The 14385-nt window shown below is 38.3% G+C and overlaps 1 protein-coding gene and 1 long non-coding RNA gene across 2 annotated transcripts; one reads left to right on the plus strand and one right to left on the minus strand.

Annotated features, from left to right (window-relative positions):
* Window positions 1-3657: 3657 nt before the first annotated feature.
* MAD2L1 (mitotic arrest deficient 2 like 1) lies at window positions 3658-10411 on the minus strand. The gene is made up of 5 exons (XM_039253813.1): window positions 10221-10411; window positions 9187-9333; window positions 6478-6598; window positions 5117-5220; window positions 3658-4462 (listed from the first exon to the last, which is right to left on the minus strand). The coding sequence occupies exons 1-5, from the start codon at window positions 10291-10293 to the stop codon at window positions 4290-4292; spliced, it is 618 nt and encodes a 205-aa protein (XP_039109744.1). The 5' UTR covers window positions 10294-10411; the 3' UTR covers window positions 3658-4289.
* A 182-nt stretch (window positions 10412-10593) lies between these two features.
* Window positions 10594-13213, plus strand: LOC120246338. The gene is made up of 4 exons (XR_005532017.1): window positions 10594-10648; window positions 11739-11877; window positions 11968-12079; window positions 13154-13213. It is a non-coding gene; the product is annotated as an uncharacterized LOC120246338 (long non-coding RNA).
* The last annotated feature ends 1172 nt before the right edge of the window (window positions 13214-14385 follow it).

Below are 14385 nucleotides of genomic sequence, written 5' to 3' on the forward strand. Positions count from 1 at the left end.
CTCAGTGATTATCCTCTGAGACTCAGTGGGCATCAGCAGAGTTATAAAACTTGCATTTTGAATCCAGTGCTTCTTCTCTCTCCACCCTGTCCCTTCATGGCCCTGAACTAAGGTATCGAGGACTGATCCTTATTCCCAGAGGTCTCCTCATTTGTGGACTCAGCCTTCATCATTTTCCTTGCCTTCTCACTCTCCCCATGCCCCATCACTAGTTTCTAAGATCATAGGCTGTGGCCTAAGTATCCCACATCTCCACCAACCCCCAACCTCCATTCACTTAGAAGGAACCAGGTTGAACAGGTAGAACTCACCTAATCAGTGCTTGGCACTCGGTAGATGATCGTTACCCACAAATTTCCTTTCCCAGGCCTGGAAGCTATGACCCCGTTTTTGCAGTTGTATTACCCATTACGATTAACTACACATGGGGCACCTGGGGGCTCAGTTGGTTAAGCATCTGACTCTTGATTTTGGCTTAGGTCATGATCTCATGGCTTCGTGGATTTGACCCCTACGTTGGGCTCTGTGCTGGCAGCATGGAGCCTGCTTGGGATTCTCTCTTTCTCTCTTTCTCCCTTTCTCTCTGTGCCTCCCTGACTCATGCTGTCTCTGTCTCTCTCAAAATAAATAAATAAGCTTAAAAATAAGAATTTATGATTAAGTACAGAGTGATCTAAGAACTGTATTTTTGACATTAAATATTTTGGACATCACAGACTCGATCTTTAAAACCACTAACTCCTAGACTTGGTCAGTGAGACAGCCATCCATAAAGAAATTCCTATCCATACCTAGGTATCCACTGGGTATGTCCATATCTAGATAGTTTTTAAAGGGTTTGAGATCTTTCCCTTGCATGGAAGTAGAGCACGAGTGGTCGTGCTTATATTCCGAGGCCTTTTTTAGCACAGATAAAATGCCAAAAGAATAAAGATTTTGATCTGATATAAGTTCCTTTGTGCAAACAAGCTTGCATAGCAAAGTGGTGTAGATAAACGCAGATGAAAATGGACTTTATACAAACAAATGAAATTATATTATGTTTCTCTAGTATAAAAATAGATCAAATGGTAAGAGCAAAAATAGGTGAAATGGTAACATAAACTGAGTTGTGTAATCAGAGGGTCAACTCCTGACATTTTCCTCTCTAGGCCTTTTCTAATAGTTTTGTTGCTAAGGCTACAATGTTTTTGCCAGATTGGAACAGGATTGTCAACTCTAATGAAGATTAAGTAGCTTTCGCAACTAGATTTTTTTTTAATAAGCATCAGTTAATACTGCTAGCTTTAAAAGCCATATTCATGAAGAATGGAAAGATATTTAAAGATCTGTTCTTAGAACGTATAACTAATAAAGTTTGAACTTTAGTCGCTTTCTATTCCAGTTATGCCAACACAAATTTTTATCACAGTTACATTGGACAAAATAACTTACAATTTCATATATTTAACAAAAAAGTAAGAAATTATTATTTACAACTTTAGCCAAATTAATTGCCTAAAAAGCAACTGAGGTCACCTAATAATTCTTTTGCTTGGTTGGAAAACTGTTTCACAACTGCTCGCAAATTCACACTTCATTTATTCTTTGGACAAGGTAGATAAGTTAGAGGACTAAGTACTCCATCTCTTGGTTCCTACCATTCATTGGTCAGTCTTCTGAGGAAAGCATAAATACAAACATACCCAATGAGACATGGCGTTTTGTAAATGAAAACCAATTTGTTCTGGACACTGAATGGCTAAAAGGATGTAAAAGGTTGAGAGCTGAGGCACCTCGGTGGCTCAGGTGGTTAAACGTCATAGGGATCCTTGACTTCAGCTCAGGTCCATGACCTCAGTTCATAGGCTCAAGCCCCCTATCATTCTCTGCGCTGACAACATGGACCCTGCTTAGGATTCTGTCTCCTCTCTCTGTCTCATTTCTCTCTGCTCCTCTGTCAGTCGTGCTCTCAAAAATAAACTTAAAAAATAAATAAATAAAAGATAAGAGCCATTGGGAAAAGGGTGAAGGAACTCCTTTTAATGTGCTGTGCTTGCTGAGTCACCTGAGCCTCCTTGGTCATGGACACAAAAGACCATCTAAACTTTTAAAAATATAGTGGCAGTTTGCTTGCCTGTTGAACCCGCAATTCTACTTGTGCACTAAAGCATGAAAATGAAGAATTCATGTAAAGTGCCTAGCAAATAACAGATGCTGTGCTTTCTTCCTCTGATGTCTTTATATTTTTGTAGCCAGAAATCCCAATGTTAATTTCCTAAGAAAAGCTGAATATTCTAGTCAAAAGAAATTCACCTTAATTTGAATATTGCAGCATTAGTGACACCTGGTGGAAAATGGGAGTTACAATGTAGGATTATTATATCTATTCTGATCTTTGCTGTATAATGATATCACTTTCATCAGGTTTTCACACACCCTTCTCAACTCCTTGGGAGTAGAGTTCCCTGCCCTATTGAAGTTGGGCTTAGCCAAAAGACTTGCCTGCATCATTGGAATGTGGGAAAAAATGTCAGTGTGGAAGTTCTGAAGCTAACCTTGAAGAATCCCTGCTAGCCACTGCTCCTTCACTAGTAGAATGAGACATGTGACCTGCCGATTTGCATGAGGCTAAGACAAGCACCTCAGATGACCACAGTCACAGTGGAAAAAATGCTTATCATTATTCTATGGTTGTTTGCTAAGGAGCAAAAGTCAACTAATACCTGAGATTGTTATTCCTCTATTGTAAAAATCATGGAGGCTTGATTTCCCTGTCCGACGGGGGACACTGGAAGGAGGATCCTGAAGACCATGTGTGGTTCAGTCCCTTCTGGGGCTCTATTTCAGGCCCTGATAGGCTCAGTGGAGCATGTTGTTTTTTTATTCCTCTGCTTATGGTAAGCAAAACTGAATCAGAGGCCAGGCCAGGCCCATCAGGCTCACCCAGGGACCCCTCCTTCCTTTTTAAAGCTGAATTTTATTTCATTGTATATATAACATCACATTTGGTTTATCCATTCATCTGATGGACATTTGGGTTGCTTCTGCTTCTTGGTTAGTGTGAATAATGCTGTTAAGAACACGGGTGTCCAGGATTTTGTTTCATTCATCCTGGCTACTTGGCACATTAATAGGTCCTCACCATAATTTTTGAATGAATGGATACAGGCTATGTGTATTTACTTAATAGTGAAAGTTAATATGTATAGAGTTAGACTAAACACTTAATCAATTATTATAAAATGAGATAAGATGTAGAAGAGATTAGAAAAGACTTTTTAAAGTTTGCCTTAAACAGACCTTGGAAAAATGAGGAAAACAAGGCTGGCAATAATGCTAAGGGTATAGAAAAGTTCTCTAATCCAACATATGCTAAAATAAATTAATTCCAAATGAAATGTACTGTTTTACACAAAGAATGATGATTATTTTAAGTCTACTGTTATAAGATTAAAGGGGTATAATCAAAGCTTGTCCATTAAATTGAAAGTACCTCCAGGCTTAATCAATTTTGTATCCTTAGGCCTGACAACCTGGGAGACACAAGAAATAATCTGCTGTACTGAATCCATCCTATTATGTACCTATGTTAACATCACACCATCATAAAAATAAAAACATTTTAACACAGATTTAAAACATACACATTTAACTTTATTTCATCATCATTTAAAGCTTGATTTTATAAAACATAAAAAAAAAATTTAAGAGTTCTGTATCATAGGAATTTAAAGTAGAAATATTCATACATTTGTAGGCTCAGATTATATAAATTAAAATCAAATAATTGGAAATGTTTTCAATATAGATACTATACAAATGAAATAAATGGCAAAAGGATCTAATAGGAGTGATACTTCATTACTTATGGATTCTCACTAGATAACTTCAGGATCTAAACAAAGACTTAGAATATTCAGACTTCTTTTGCTGTATTTTATATTTAAACATCTTCCGACCTATATTCTGAGTCAAGGTACTTGACCAACAAAGGTCTGATTTAAGAAGGCATTTAGCTGTATAACAAGTCTGCCATCTACGGTTACCACCGTCGAAGGAACTGACATAACGATGCTGATGTATCTGCTAGTTTCCTTTTGAATAGTGTGCAATAATGCAAGTCAACCATGTATAAAGTCATACAGGCACCAAAAAATGAAACAATTATGCACAGTTCAATAGAAGTATGTTAAGTTTTCCCCATCTAAAAATTAACCAATGAAACAAAATGTATCAACTATAGTTCACTGGGTTCCAGGAAAACCACATCTGAGAATGACAAGTACATCATAGTCGTTATCTCATCCTCAGTCATTGACAGGAATTTTGTAGGCCACTGTGCTATTTACTTTGTGGATCGTAGTAGTAAATGAACGAAGACGGACTTCCTCAGAATTGGTAATGAACTGTGGTCCCGACTCTTCCCATTTTTCGGGTACGACCAAATCTTTGTCTGTGTAAATCAGTAGATCAAATGAACCTAAATTGGGGACAAGATCATTAAAGAATCATTATTCTTTCAAAAGTAAAACTACAATCCCTGTCCCTCTCACAGTTGGACCACTTATAGTGTCCGAAAAGCTAGTTTAGCCATCTCTAATCAGTTAATGGTTAGCTAATTGCTTTTCCTTAATGGAAACTTTAGCACAAAAATACTGTACTCCTTTTACTTTTCTTATGAAAAAAATTGAGTTTTTTTTTTCTCTAAAGAGAACACCATTAAAAATATTTGCATATAGAATTAATCACGAGGTAGTATGAAGGTACGCCATAGAAAACAGAACATCTTGGTTTTGTGACTGCTGTTTCCCAGAGCCCAGAACAGTGTCTGGCAGATAGCAGGATCTATCTGATGAACAAAGGAGTAACTAAGTAAGAAAAAAAAAAAGACACCTTTATAGCTAAAAGTCTTAATTACATACATAGAAATGTGAATATAAAAATAATTAAATTACATCAAAATATTTTAGACTGAGTACTATAGACTACTTTCATTCCTTTCCTTTTCAGCACTTCTAAATAAAATGCATATAATATTGCTTTTGCTTTATAACATTTTTTTCATTTGTATTATGTGACACTGATAATTAAGAAAAAATTTAATAAAAGGATGTGAAGTTTGTATAAAACTTACAAGAAACTTCCAACAGTGGCAGAAATGTCACTGTAGCTGTGATCTGTCTGATCACTGAACGGATTTCATCTTGGATAGCTTTCTGAGACTTTTCTCTGGGTGCACTATCAAAGAAACCAAATCAATTAATTTAAGGTTTAACAAGTTATCTAAAACATTGGTAAGATTATTTACCTGATTAAACATTCCCAAGATCAAATAAGTAATGCATTTAAAAGGAGTTTTTGTTTTTAGTGTTTAAATATATGTACATAAAGACCTGTACTTAGAATCTCTAACCTAGTAGGCACAGTATTATCTCTATTTATCCTTCTAATCATATCTATGGCTGATCTTAGTATCCGGTCATTCAGTAACAGATAATTAGAAAACTTGTCAAGTGATTCGTTAGGAAAACTTCAGTACCTCCTAAAATAAAGATAACAAGTAGTACCTAAAATATTTAATCAGTATAATTATTTTGGTACTTTTAGTATTGCCTAAATGTCTAATTCTCTATTGCTTCAAAAAAGATGTTAAATTGTGTATCAAATTATTTGTATAAGTTAAAACTTTCCTAAAATAGACCAAAGTTTCAGAAGCGATCTATATTTCATTATGAAAAACAGTTCTCAGTTTATAGGTAAACATGATTAAGATAATGCTAGAAATTAGCATATAATGATGGGTATTTCCCATTCAGGGTATCTGGAAACTTCAGTTTATGAATTGTCATAAGAAGTTTGTGGCATTAAATGAAATATAGTAGAGCTGCATCTTTTATTTTTTTTACTGTTTATTTATTTATTTTGAGAGAGCACGTGAGCGGGGCAGGGGCAGAGAGAGTGGGAAAGAGAGAATTGCAAGCAGGCTCCACACGGTCACCAAAGAACCGGTTGTGGGACTCAATCTCACAACCCATGAGATAATGCCCTGAGCTGAAGTCAAGAGTCAGACGCTTAACTGACTGAGTCACTCAGGCGCCCCAGTAGAGTTGCATCTTAAGCTGGGAGAAAACTCTAGGATAATACTTCCTGCTTTTAAAAGTACCTTTAAACAATTCATTAAATGGACTACCTGGTATATCAGATGTAGCTTCACATCCTGCACCATAAACACTAAAGTTTGGAATGCATGGATTTAGACTAAAGGCAATTATGTTAAAAGTACACTATCTGTTCAAGTCCATGATATGCACAATTTTTTTGTGAGCAGTTTATGAGCACTATTCTTTTCCACAAGGGATTAAAGATCAAATCAAGCATACTTAGAAACAAATTACCTTCTATGAAACTAGTTCAATATAATAAGAACTCCTTTAGAAAGGAAAACAAGTTTTGCAAAAAATATATAAAAGTGGAAGTAATTTAATTCACACTTACCTGTCATCTTTTGCAGTCTTGTCACACTCAATATCAAACTGCCACCTTTCAAGGACCTCGCCACTCTCAATATTTGAGATGACTACCACCAGTTTCTGAACTGAACACTTGTATAACCAATCTGGAATACATAACAAGGTATGTTTTTGGTCCACTGCATTACAAAGCAATTCTCTTCTCAGGTCTCACTTCCTATCATCTGCAAATTCCTACCACTGGTATTTTGGAATTCCTCCAACCTGTACAAGAAACTTGCCCCACAATATCCTAGCTCCTGTTTTTGAATTCTCCATATTTGTACCAGATACAGTACTGAGTGCTGAGAACAGAGTAGTGAGTATGCAGTACTTCCATCTTAATACAAGGTAAAATGTAAGAGATGGGGATGAATCTAATCATTACATCAATAAATGTAAGATTATAATTGTGATGAATGCTATGAAGGTGTGGCATTTGATGCAGTGAGTGGATGATACAGGAAATTTTGATTCATTCAGGGAGTTCTCACTTGAGTTTAGTTCTAAAATAAATACAATTAAATATGCAAAAGGATACAGAAAAGGGTATAGGTCTTAAATACTAAAAAGGGAAAAGCACCTGACTAGAGGACTGAAAAGAAGCCAATACAATTGCAGTTAAGAAAGGGAGAATGATGAAGGCAAGTCTGGCACAATACACATAGGGGTCAAACCATTCAAGGCCACGTGGGCCAAATTAAAGCAGCTATACCTCAAGAATGAGGGAAGTCATTACAGTGTCGGAAGCAAGGTGTGATGTAATTAAATTTGTATTTCAAAACTATCCTTCTGGCTATGAGGTGGAAAGTAGACTGGAGGTAAAAGGGGATCTAAGGACACTAATTAATGAGTAATTCAAGTAAGAAGTAATGAAGGCTTATAGAAGAATAAACTGGTAGAGATGGATTAGTAGATAGATTCAAGAGATTTCATCGTTAAAATTGTTAAGATTTACCGGAATACTTGAGAGTAAGGAATTAAAAGTGTTAAGATTTACTGGAATACTTGAGGAAAGACTCAGGGATAGCTCCTAAGTTTCTAGTTTATATCACTAGTTGGATTTTCGATCCATTCACTGAGATAACCCCAAGATCAAGTGTCCCACGCTCCACTGACTGAGCCAGCCAAGAGCCCCTTTAGTTTTTCATATGCTGAGTTTGAAATATCACTGGGATAGTCACATGAAGATATCAAGGGACCCATTTAATATGTGAGCACAGAGTTAGGAAAGTTGGGCTAGATGTACATTTGTGAGTCAACTACACAAAGATTAACTTAAGGATTTGGTGGTTGGAATTATTTTTTCTTTTAAAACTGAAGACTGACAAAACCAATGAAAATAAAAGAAAAGGGGCTCAAACTCACAAGCCATGAGATCATGACCTGAGCAGAAGTCAGACACTTAACCGACTGAGCCACCCAGGCTCCCCACAATTAATGCAATTTTAAAAAGAAAGCTAATTAAAAATATATATATGGCTCATGAATTAAAAAGAAAAAAATAGATGACTAGAGTTTTTTTGGAAGAGCAAAAGGATAGGGAGCTGTAGGGAGAAATATTTTACAACGCAGAAAAATTAGAAATGAGAATCCTAAATGGAGAATAACATAATTTAAAAAAAAAAAAAAAAAAAAAAAAAAAAAAATGGAGAATAAATATTGTGATCCAATACAGGAACTTCTTGAGCTAAGGAAAAACAATGACTGTTCAGGTGTAAAAGNATATATATGGCTCATGAATTAAAAAGAAAAAAATAGATGACTAGAGTTTTTTTGGAAGAGCAAAAGGATAGGGAGCTGTAGGGAGAAATATTTTAAAAAAAAAAAAAAAAAAAAAAAAAAAAACAAAAAGAAAAAAAAAAAAATTTAAAAAAAAAAAAAAAAAAAAAAAGGAACAGATGGAGAATAAATATTGTGATCCAATACAGGAACTTCTTGAGCTAAGGAAAAACAATGACTGTTCAGGTGTAAAAGGCTTACTGACTTACAGGCAGGATTTTTTTTTTTGTCTGTTTATTTATTTTTGAGAGAGAGAGACACAAGAGTTAGAGGATCTGTGGTGGGTTCTGTGCAGACAGCAGAAAGCCTAATGCAGGGCTCAAACTCAGGAATCCTGAGATTATGAACTGAGCCCAAGGCAGATGCTCAACCAACTGAGACACCCAGGCCTCCCAGGATTAAAAAAAAAAAAAAAAAAAAAAGGAAACTTCTGGATGCTCTATTCTTTAGTAGTTGTACTTTTTAAAATTTAGTTCCCAAGTTGGATCCAATTTTACTTTAAAATAACAATGGCTTTAAACTCTAGGCAGCTACAGAAAACAGATCATGTTAAAAATATATAGTGAATTTTTCTCAGATAATGAACACCATCATAAGTACATAAAATTCTAATTTGTTCCATCCGGCCACATGAACTACAAAAATCATTTCTAAGGGAGTTGATGGAGATTGTTTTGTGAAGCTGTATCAGATTCCTAACATCAAAACATTCAACCCACTCAAAATGTTGTAGGGGAAAAGTGGAATTTCTTTCAATTTATATAATATTTGCTTTCTTCCAATTGAGAGTCACTATATTTGAGAAGTGTTTGACACTTCTATGTACAGAGCTGAAAAACAACCAAAAAGATGCCTGGAAGGAAGGGTCCTAGAAGGCCTGCAAAACTCAAAATTGTTTCCAACAGTTAAATACCTTTTAGTTGTTCCACCACGTTATTTAGGTATTTTATGAGCTCAGGATCAGTTGTTACAAGCAAGGTGAGTCCATATTTCTGCACTCTAGTAAAGGTTTCAGATGGATAGATGCCGCGCTGATATAAAATGCTGTTGATACCAAATGCTGAAGACAGAAGGAATGTTAAAGAAAAGTTATTATCACTTTGTAACTCTGGAAAATAAAACATTTAGCTGTGGCTAGGGTTTCCTTAAGGGTATAAAACCGTAAATATCTAAACACATATTTGTGGGTGTGTTGCTCAAAGAGTAGGTAAAAAGTGGCATTAAAAATCCTTAAAATCTTGCTTCTAAGTAAAAGAACGCGATACCTGCATTTATGTGGCAATAAAAGAAAAACGCCAAACTGTATTCATCTACTACTGTCAAATTTCAGCTCACTCTAATACAAGTCCAAATTCGGGTTAGAGGATGTCAAGATGGGCTTTTGCCTCTGAGTTAGCAACTGATAACTGGTCCAATGCTCCAGGCAACCTTCACTTTTTCCTCCTTTTCTCCTCACAAATCCTGCCAGACTCTCTTTGAAGGTACAAGTGGTCCAGAACAGCGAGCTTCCTAATGTCTAGTCCATCACCCAAACACCAGAATCAAACCCTGAAGGAGTTCTTAAAAACATACATGGTCCCCACCCCGGTCGTATTGTGTCTTAAGCCGCTGAAGAATGGGTGGAGTGGAGGGGACAGGTGGGGAAGTGGGTATGATCTGCAGTTTAAAACGATTCGGCAGGTGATGGGGCTCCGACGCGAGACAGGCCTCAGCTCAACAGCACCTAGGCCTCCAGCTCCATTAGCAACGCGTCCGGAAGCGGCGCCTGCATCCGCCTCTTCCTAGATTCTCCAGCCGAGCAGGAGGCTGGGGCAGAAAGGGCTTGAATTCAGAGCCTCTCCGCACCCCAGGCCCCGCGCTTACTCCGCCTCCGCGGCCAAGCCGCAGGCCTACCGGGCGGCCTGGCCTCAGCTCTCCCGCCCTCCGGCCTGCGCGAGGAAGACTTACAGAAGAACTCAGCCACGATTTCGGCGCTCCCGCGCAGAGTGATGCCTTGCTCCCGGGAGAGCTGCAGCGCCATTGCCAGGCCTACAGACGAAGGAGCGCGCTTCCACCGGCAGACAGCGACAGCAAAGACGTGCACGGCACTTCCCCGCCACTCGTTTCAAAAGTAACGACGCAGCATGCCGTCCGGCCCTTTGCGCACGCGCTATGAACCTCTAGGTCCCGCCCCACGGGGCGGGGTTTGGCCTGTCCTTTCGGCGCTCGCCTGAGCTGTTTCCTCGCGCAGGCGCAGTGGGTAGGCGTGGTCACGCATATCCGGGTAGTTAAGCTCTGGAGCGTCCCGTTCTGCCTACTCCAGTGATGGTAAACTGGACGGCACGGAGGGAAGAGGGGAAAACCTGCTTTTAGTTGCAGCTTCTTAGGCCTGCGGAGTGAGTGATCGAGGAACACAGTTTCTGAGTTTCTTAGATACTTTCAAAGCGATATGGACTGTTAGCCAGCTCCACTTTAAAGTGTCTCCAGTGATCCCTAGTGGGCGCTTGAAACTTTCTATACGCTTTGGGAGTCGGTAAAGAAAATGGGTGCGCGGTAGCCACGCCACAGCTTTGCAGGGCCCAATTACTGTATGAGAGCACAGTTTCTCCCGAGAAATTGGGTTAGGGTTAAAGGGATGAGCCGCAAGACTTTCTGTGCTGTGCCTGCGTCATTCCTGGGCTCAACCTGCTTCCCCCCGGCCTCACTGTGAGGTAGTCAGGAGCCGCTGGGAACCGCATCTGGCAGTCTAGCCCGTTCTCGATCCACCATGCGCACTTTGCACCAACAGGTGATGGTCAGGAGTAAGTTCATGTCACGAAAGAGGCCCATCTAGGCCGAGGAAATTTCAGGGGAATTTTGACTCACAAATTCAATGACTTTACTTAGGATGAGAAGTACTTAAGAGCGTGCACAATTAATGTTCATATCAATTTTGCGAAAAAATTTTTGCAAAAATTTCACCTGCCTTGAAGCAGCCAGCAAAACTATTTGTAAAATGAAGTCTCAAGAGCTATGTACCAGACATACTTTGCTATTTAATTATATGAAAAGTGCCTGAGTGTGTTATTTTTCTATTGTTCTGTAACACATTATCACAAATTAATGGTTTAAACTCAGTCGTGTAGGTCAGGAGTTGGTATGGTATAGCTGAGGGCTCGGCTTAGGAGTCTCCCATTGCTGAAGTAAAGGAGTAGGCAAGTGGAATCTAATCGAAGATCTGGGTTTAACTTCCAAGCGCCTGGCTGTTAGCAGAATTAATGTCCTTGTATTTCTTAAACTGAGGTTCTCTTTGTTTCGCTAGTTGTTGGCCAGAGGCCAGTCTTGTGCCTTTGCCAAATTGCTCTTCCATAGGCTTTCTCATACTTCCAGTCTCTCTGACCTCATGGAGTTCCCTTTTAAGGATTCATCCTATTAGGTTAGACCTATTCAGATAATTTCCCCTTTGATGTCGCTAATTCGGGAAGCCATATCCTATTCTATTCACAGGTTCTGGCCACACTCGAGGAGAGGGGATTACATAGGATGTGCTCCTTAGAGGCTATGGATTTTTCCGACCATCTTAGAATTCCACTTATGACTTAGATCAGGTTTTGATCAGTTTGAAGAATAAAACATAGGTTATAGGGTGAGTTAATCCTAAAATATTTTCCTTACATCCTTTTTGTATCTGTGTGTACATGTGTTTAAAATCACCAACTTTTCACTATTCCACCAGGATCTTAGAGTCAGAATTCTGGCATAAGACTGGTGGAGCCTGATGCCCACCTTACTACAAATAAAAATTGTTTTCTTTCTAAGGAGCTTTATATTAGTACTCACCACTGCAGGTAAGACTTCCTTCAGTTTCATAGTAATATAGTTTTCAAATTATCTGAAGATGGAAATAATTGTTGGCATACTTTTGGAGATTCCAGAATTTAAAAGGCTAGAAAAATATACGTTTTCCATGTATAGAAGAAGTATTTATTAAATACGTTTTTTTGTGCTCTATAAGGAGAGGTAAGACATAATTAACCTTTGAAGGCAAAGTCTGTGGGACACTAGTTGGCTTAGTTCGTTGAGCATTGTACTTTGGCTTAAGTCATGATCTCATGTCTCATGGGTTCAGGCCCCATGAAGGGCTCTGCGCTGACAATCTGGAACGTGTTTTGGATTCCCTGCCTCTAAACAGGAGACTGTTGCTCTTTCTCCCCTCCATGGCTCATGCACTCTCTCTCTCTCTCCAAAAAAAAAAAAAAAAAAAAAGTCCTGGTCTGTACTTTTTGAGGACTTTGTAATCTAATTTTGTTTAAATATGCATACTTGAAAAAATAAAGGGGGCACCCCTGTGGCAATTGATCTGACTCTTGATTTTAGCTCAGGTCATGATCTCAGTCATCAGATTCTTGCCCTTAATTTCTATTTCTCCCCTCCACCTCTCTCTCCCCCGTCTAGGAAGGAAGGAAGGAAGGAAGGAAGGAAAAAGAAAAGAGATAAATAGAAGTCTCATAAATTTGGCTTTATCAGGCTTCTGCCTAACTTAGCAGCCCCCTTTCAGATTACTTTCCCAATCTGCCTCTTCCTTTAGTCACTTTTCCACTTTAGGGCTTTTCATAATATGCTTTTCTCTGCCTAAAATTTCTATCTATTCAAATTTCTAATTATATTCTTTTTTTATTTAAATGTAACTGTATTCTAAAAATTTTCTTTGACCTCTCTGTCTATAAGGTCCTGCTCTTATGCATTTTCAGAGCATCTCATAGCACTATTTCAGAGCATTACCTTCAGAGTTACAATGGAAACAATGGAATTGTAATAATTATGTAATGATTTGTGTTATATCTTCCTTATTACCATGGAGGATCCATGATGACATTTTATCAATATTTGTTGAATGAATGATCATTTTAATATTTTCCTAGGAAGTTTCATGGAAGAACCCAAGACATTTTCAAATTGGAGAACTGATTGAATAGATGAGGTGAGGCCACATTTTGGGATCTTCGAATATCTCACATGAGTTGATTAAATTGGACATACCAGGGATTTCTAATTTCTTAGAATTGACATAATTAAAGGGGTATTTTCTCAAGTGTAAGTTGAGTAGTGGTTGTAGAATGGATTATGTACAGGACAGTCTGGAGTGGTGGCCCTCAAACTTGAGAGTGTGAAAGAATCACCTGGGTATTTTGCTGTATGTACATCCCTGACTTTTACTCCCCCTTCTCCAAATCTAATGCAGCCCAGTATCATGGCCACTAGCCACACCTGGCTCTTAGGCACTTGAAATGTGCTTGTCCAAATTGAGATATGCTATAAGTATAAAAATACCTGATTTCAAAGACTTAGTATAAAAGAAAAAGAATATAAAGTATTATGTTTTTCATTTGATTACGTATTGAAATGATATTTTTACATGCATTGCATTAATTTCGCTTGTTTCATTTTAGCTTTTTAATCTGACTACAAGAACATTTAAAATTACATGTGTGATTCATTTTAGATTTCTGTTGGACAGTGCTAGTCTACTCGATGGGCTCTAGGAGATGACATGTTTTAACAGCATCCCAAATGATCCTTATGTTTCTTTTTGAAAAACAGTAGACCACAATGGATATTTTAGTAATACAGGCCTAGGAGGTTGAGACCCTAGACTCGATGGATGCCTAAGAGTTTGAATAAGAAAGTATATATCAGAGCAAGGTAGTTTGAGTCAAGAATAGGGAGTACAGATAAATCCAAGTGGGAAGATGCAATACAGTATAGTGTTGGTCAATCCATGGAGATATTAGGAAGAGCTGCCCAAACTCTGAGCCTATTCGTCTTCTTTTTTTTTTAATGTTTTTTTTTTTTTTTTTTTTTATTTCTAGGGGAGAGAGAGAGACAGCGTGAGCAGGGGAGGGTCAGAGAGAGAGGGAGTCACAGACTCTGAAACACGCTCCAGGCTCTGAGCTGGCAGTCAGCACAGAGCCCGATGCGGGGCTCGAACCCACGAACCGCGAGATCATGACCCAAGCAAAAGTCGGACGCTTAACCGACTAAGCCACCCAGGCGCCCCTTCTTCTTTTTTTTAATAGTTTATTGTCAAATTGGTTTCCGTATAACACCCAGTGCTCATCCCCACAAGTGCCCTCCTCCATGCCCATCACCCCCC

The sequence above is a fragment of the Hyaena hyaena genome, unplaced genomic scaffold (genome assembly GCF_003009895.1).
Source record: "Hyaena hyaena isolate Hyena2069 unplaced genomic scaffold, ASM300989v1 scaffold_466, whole genome shotgun sequence".
In the NCBI taxonomy this organism is placed as follows: Eukaryota; Metazoa; Chordata; class Mammalia; order Carnivora; family Hyaenidae; genus Hyaena; species Hyaena hyaena.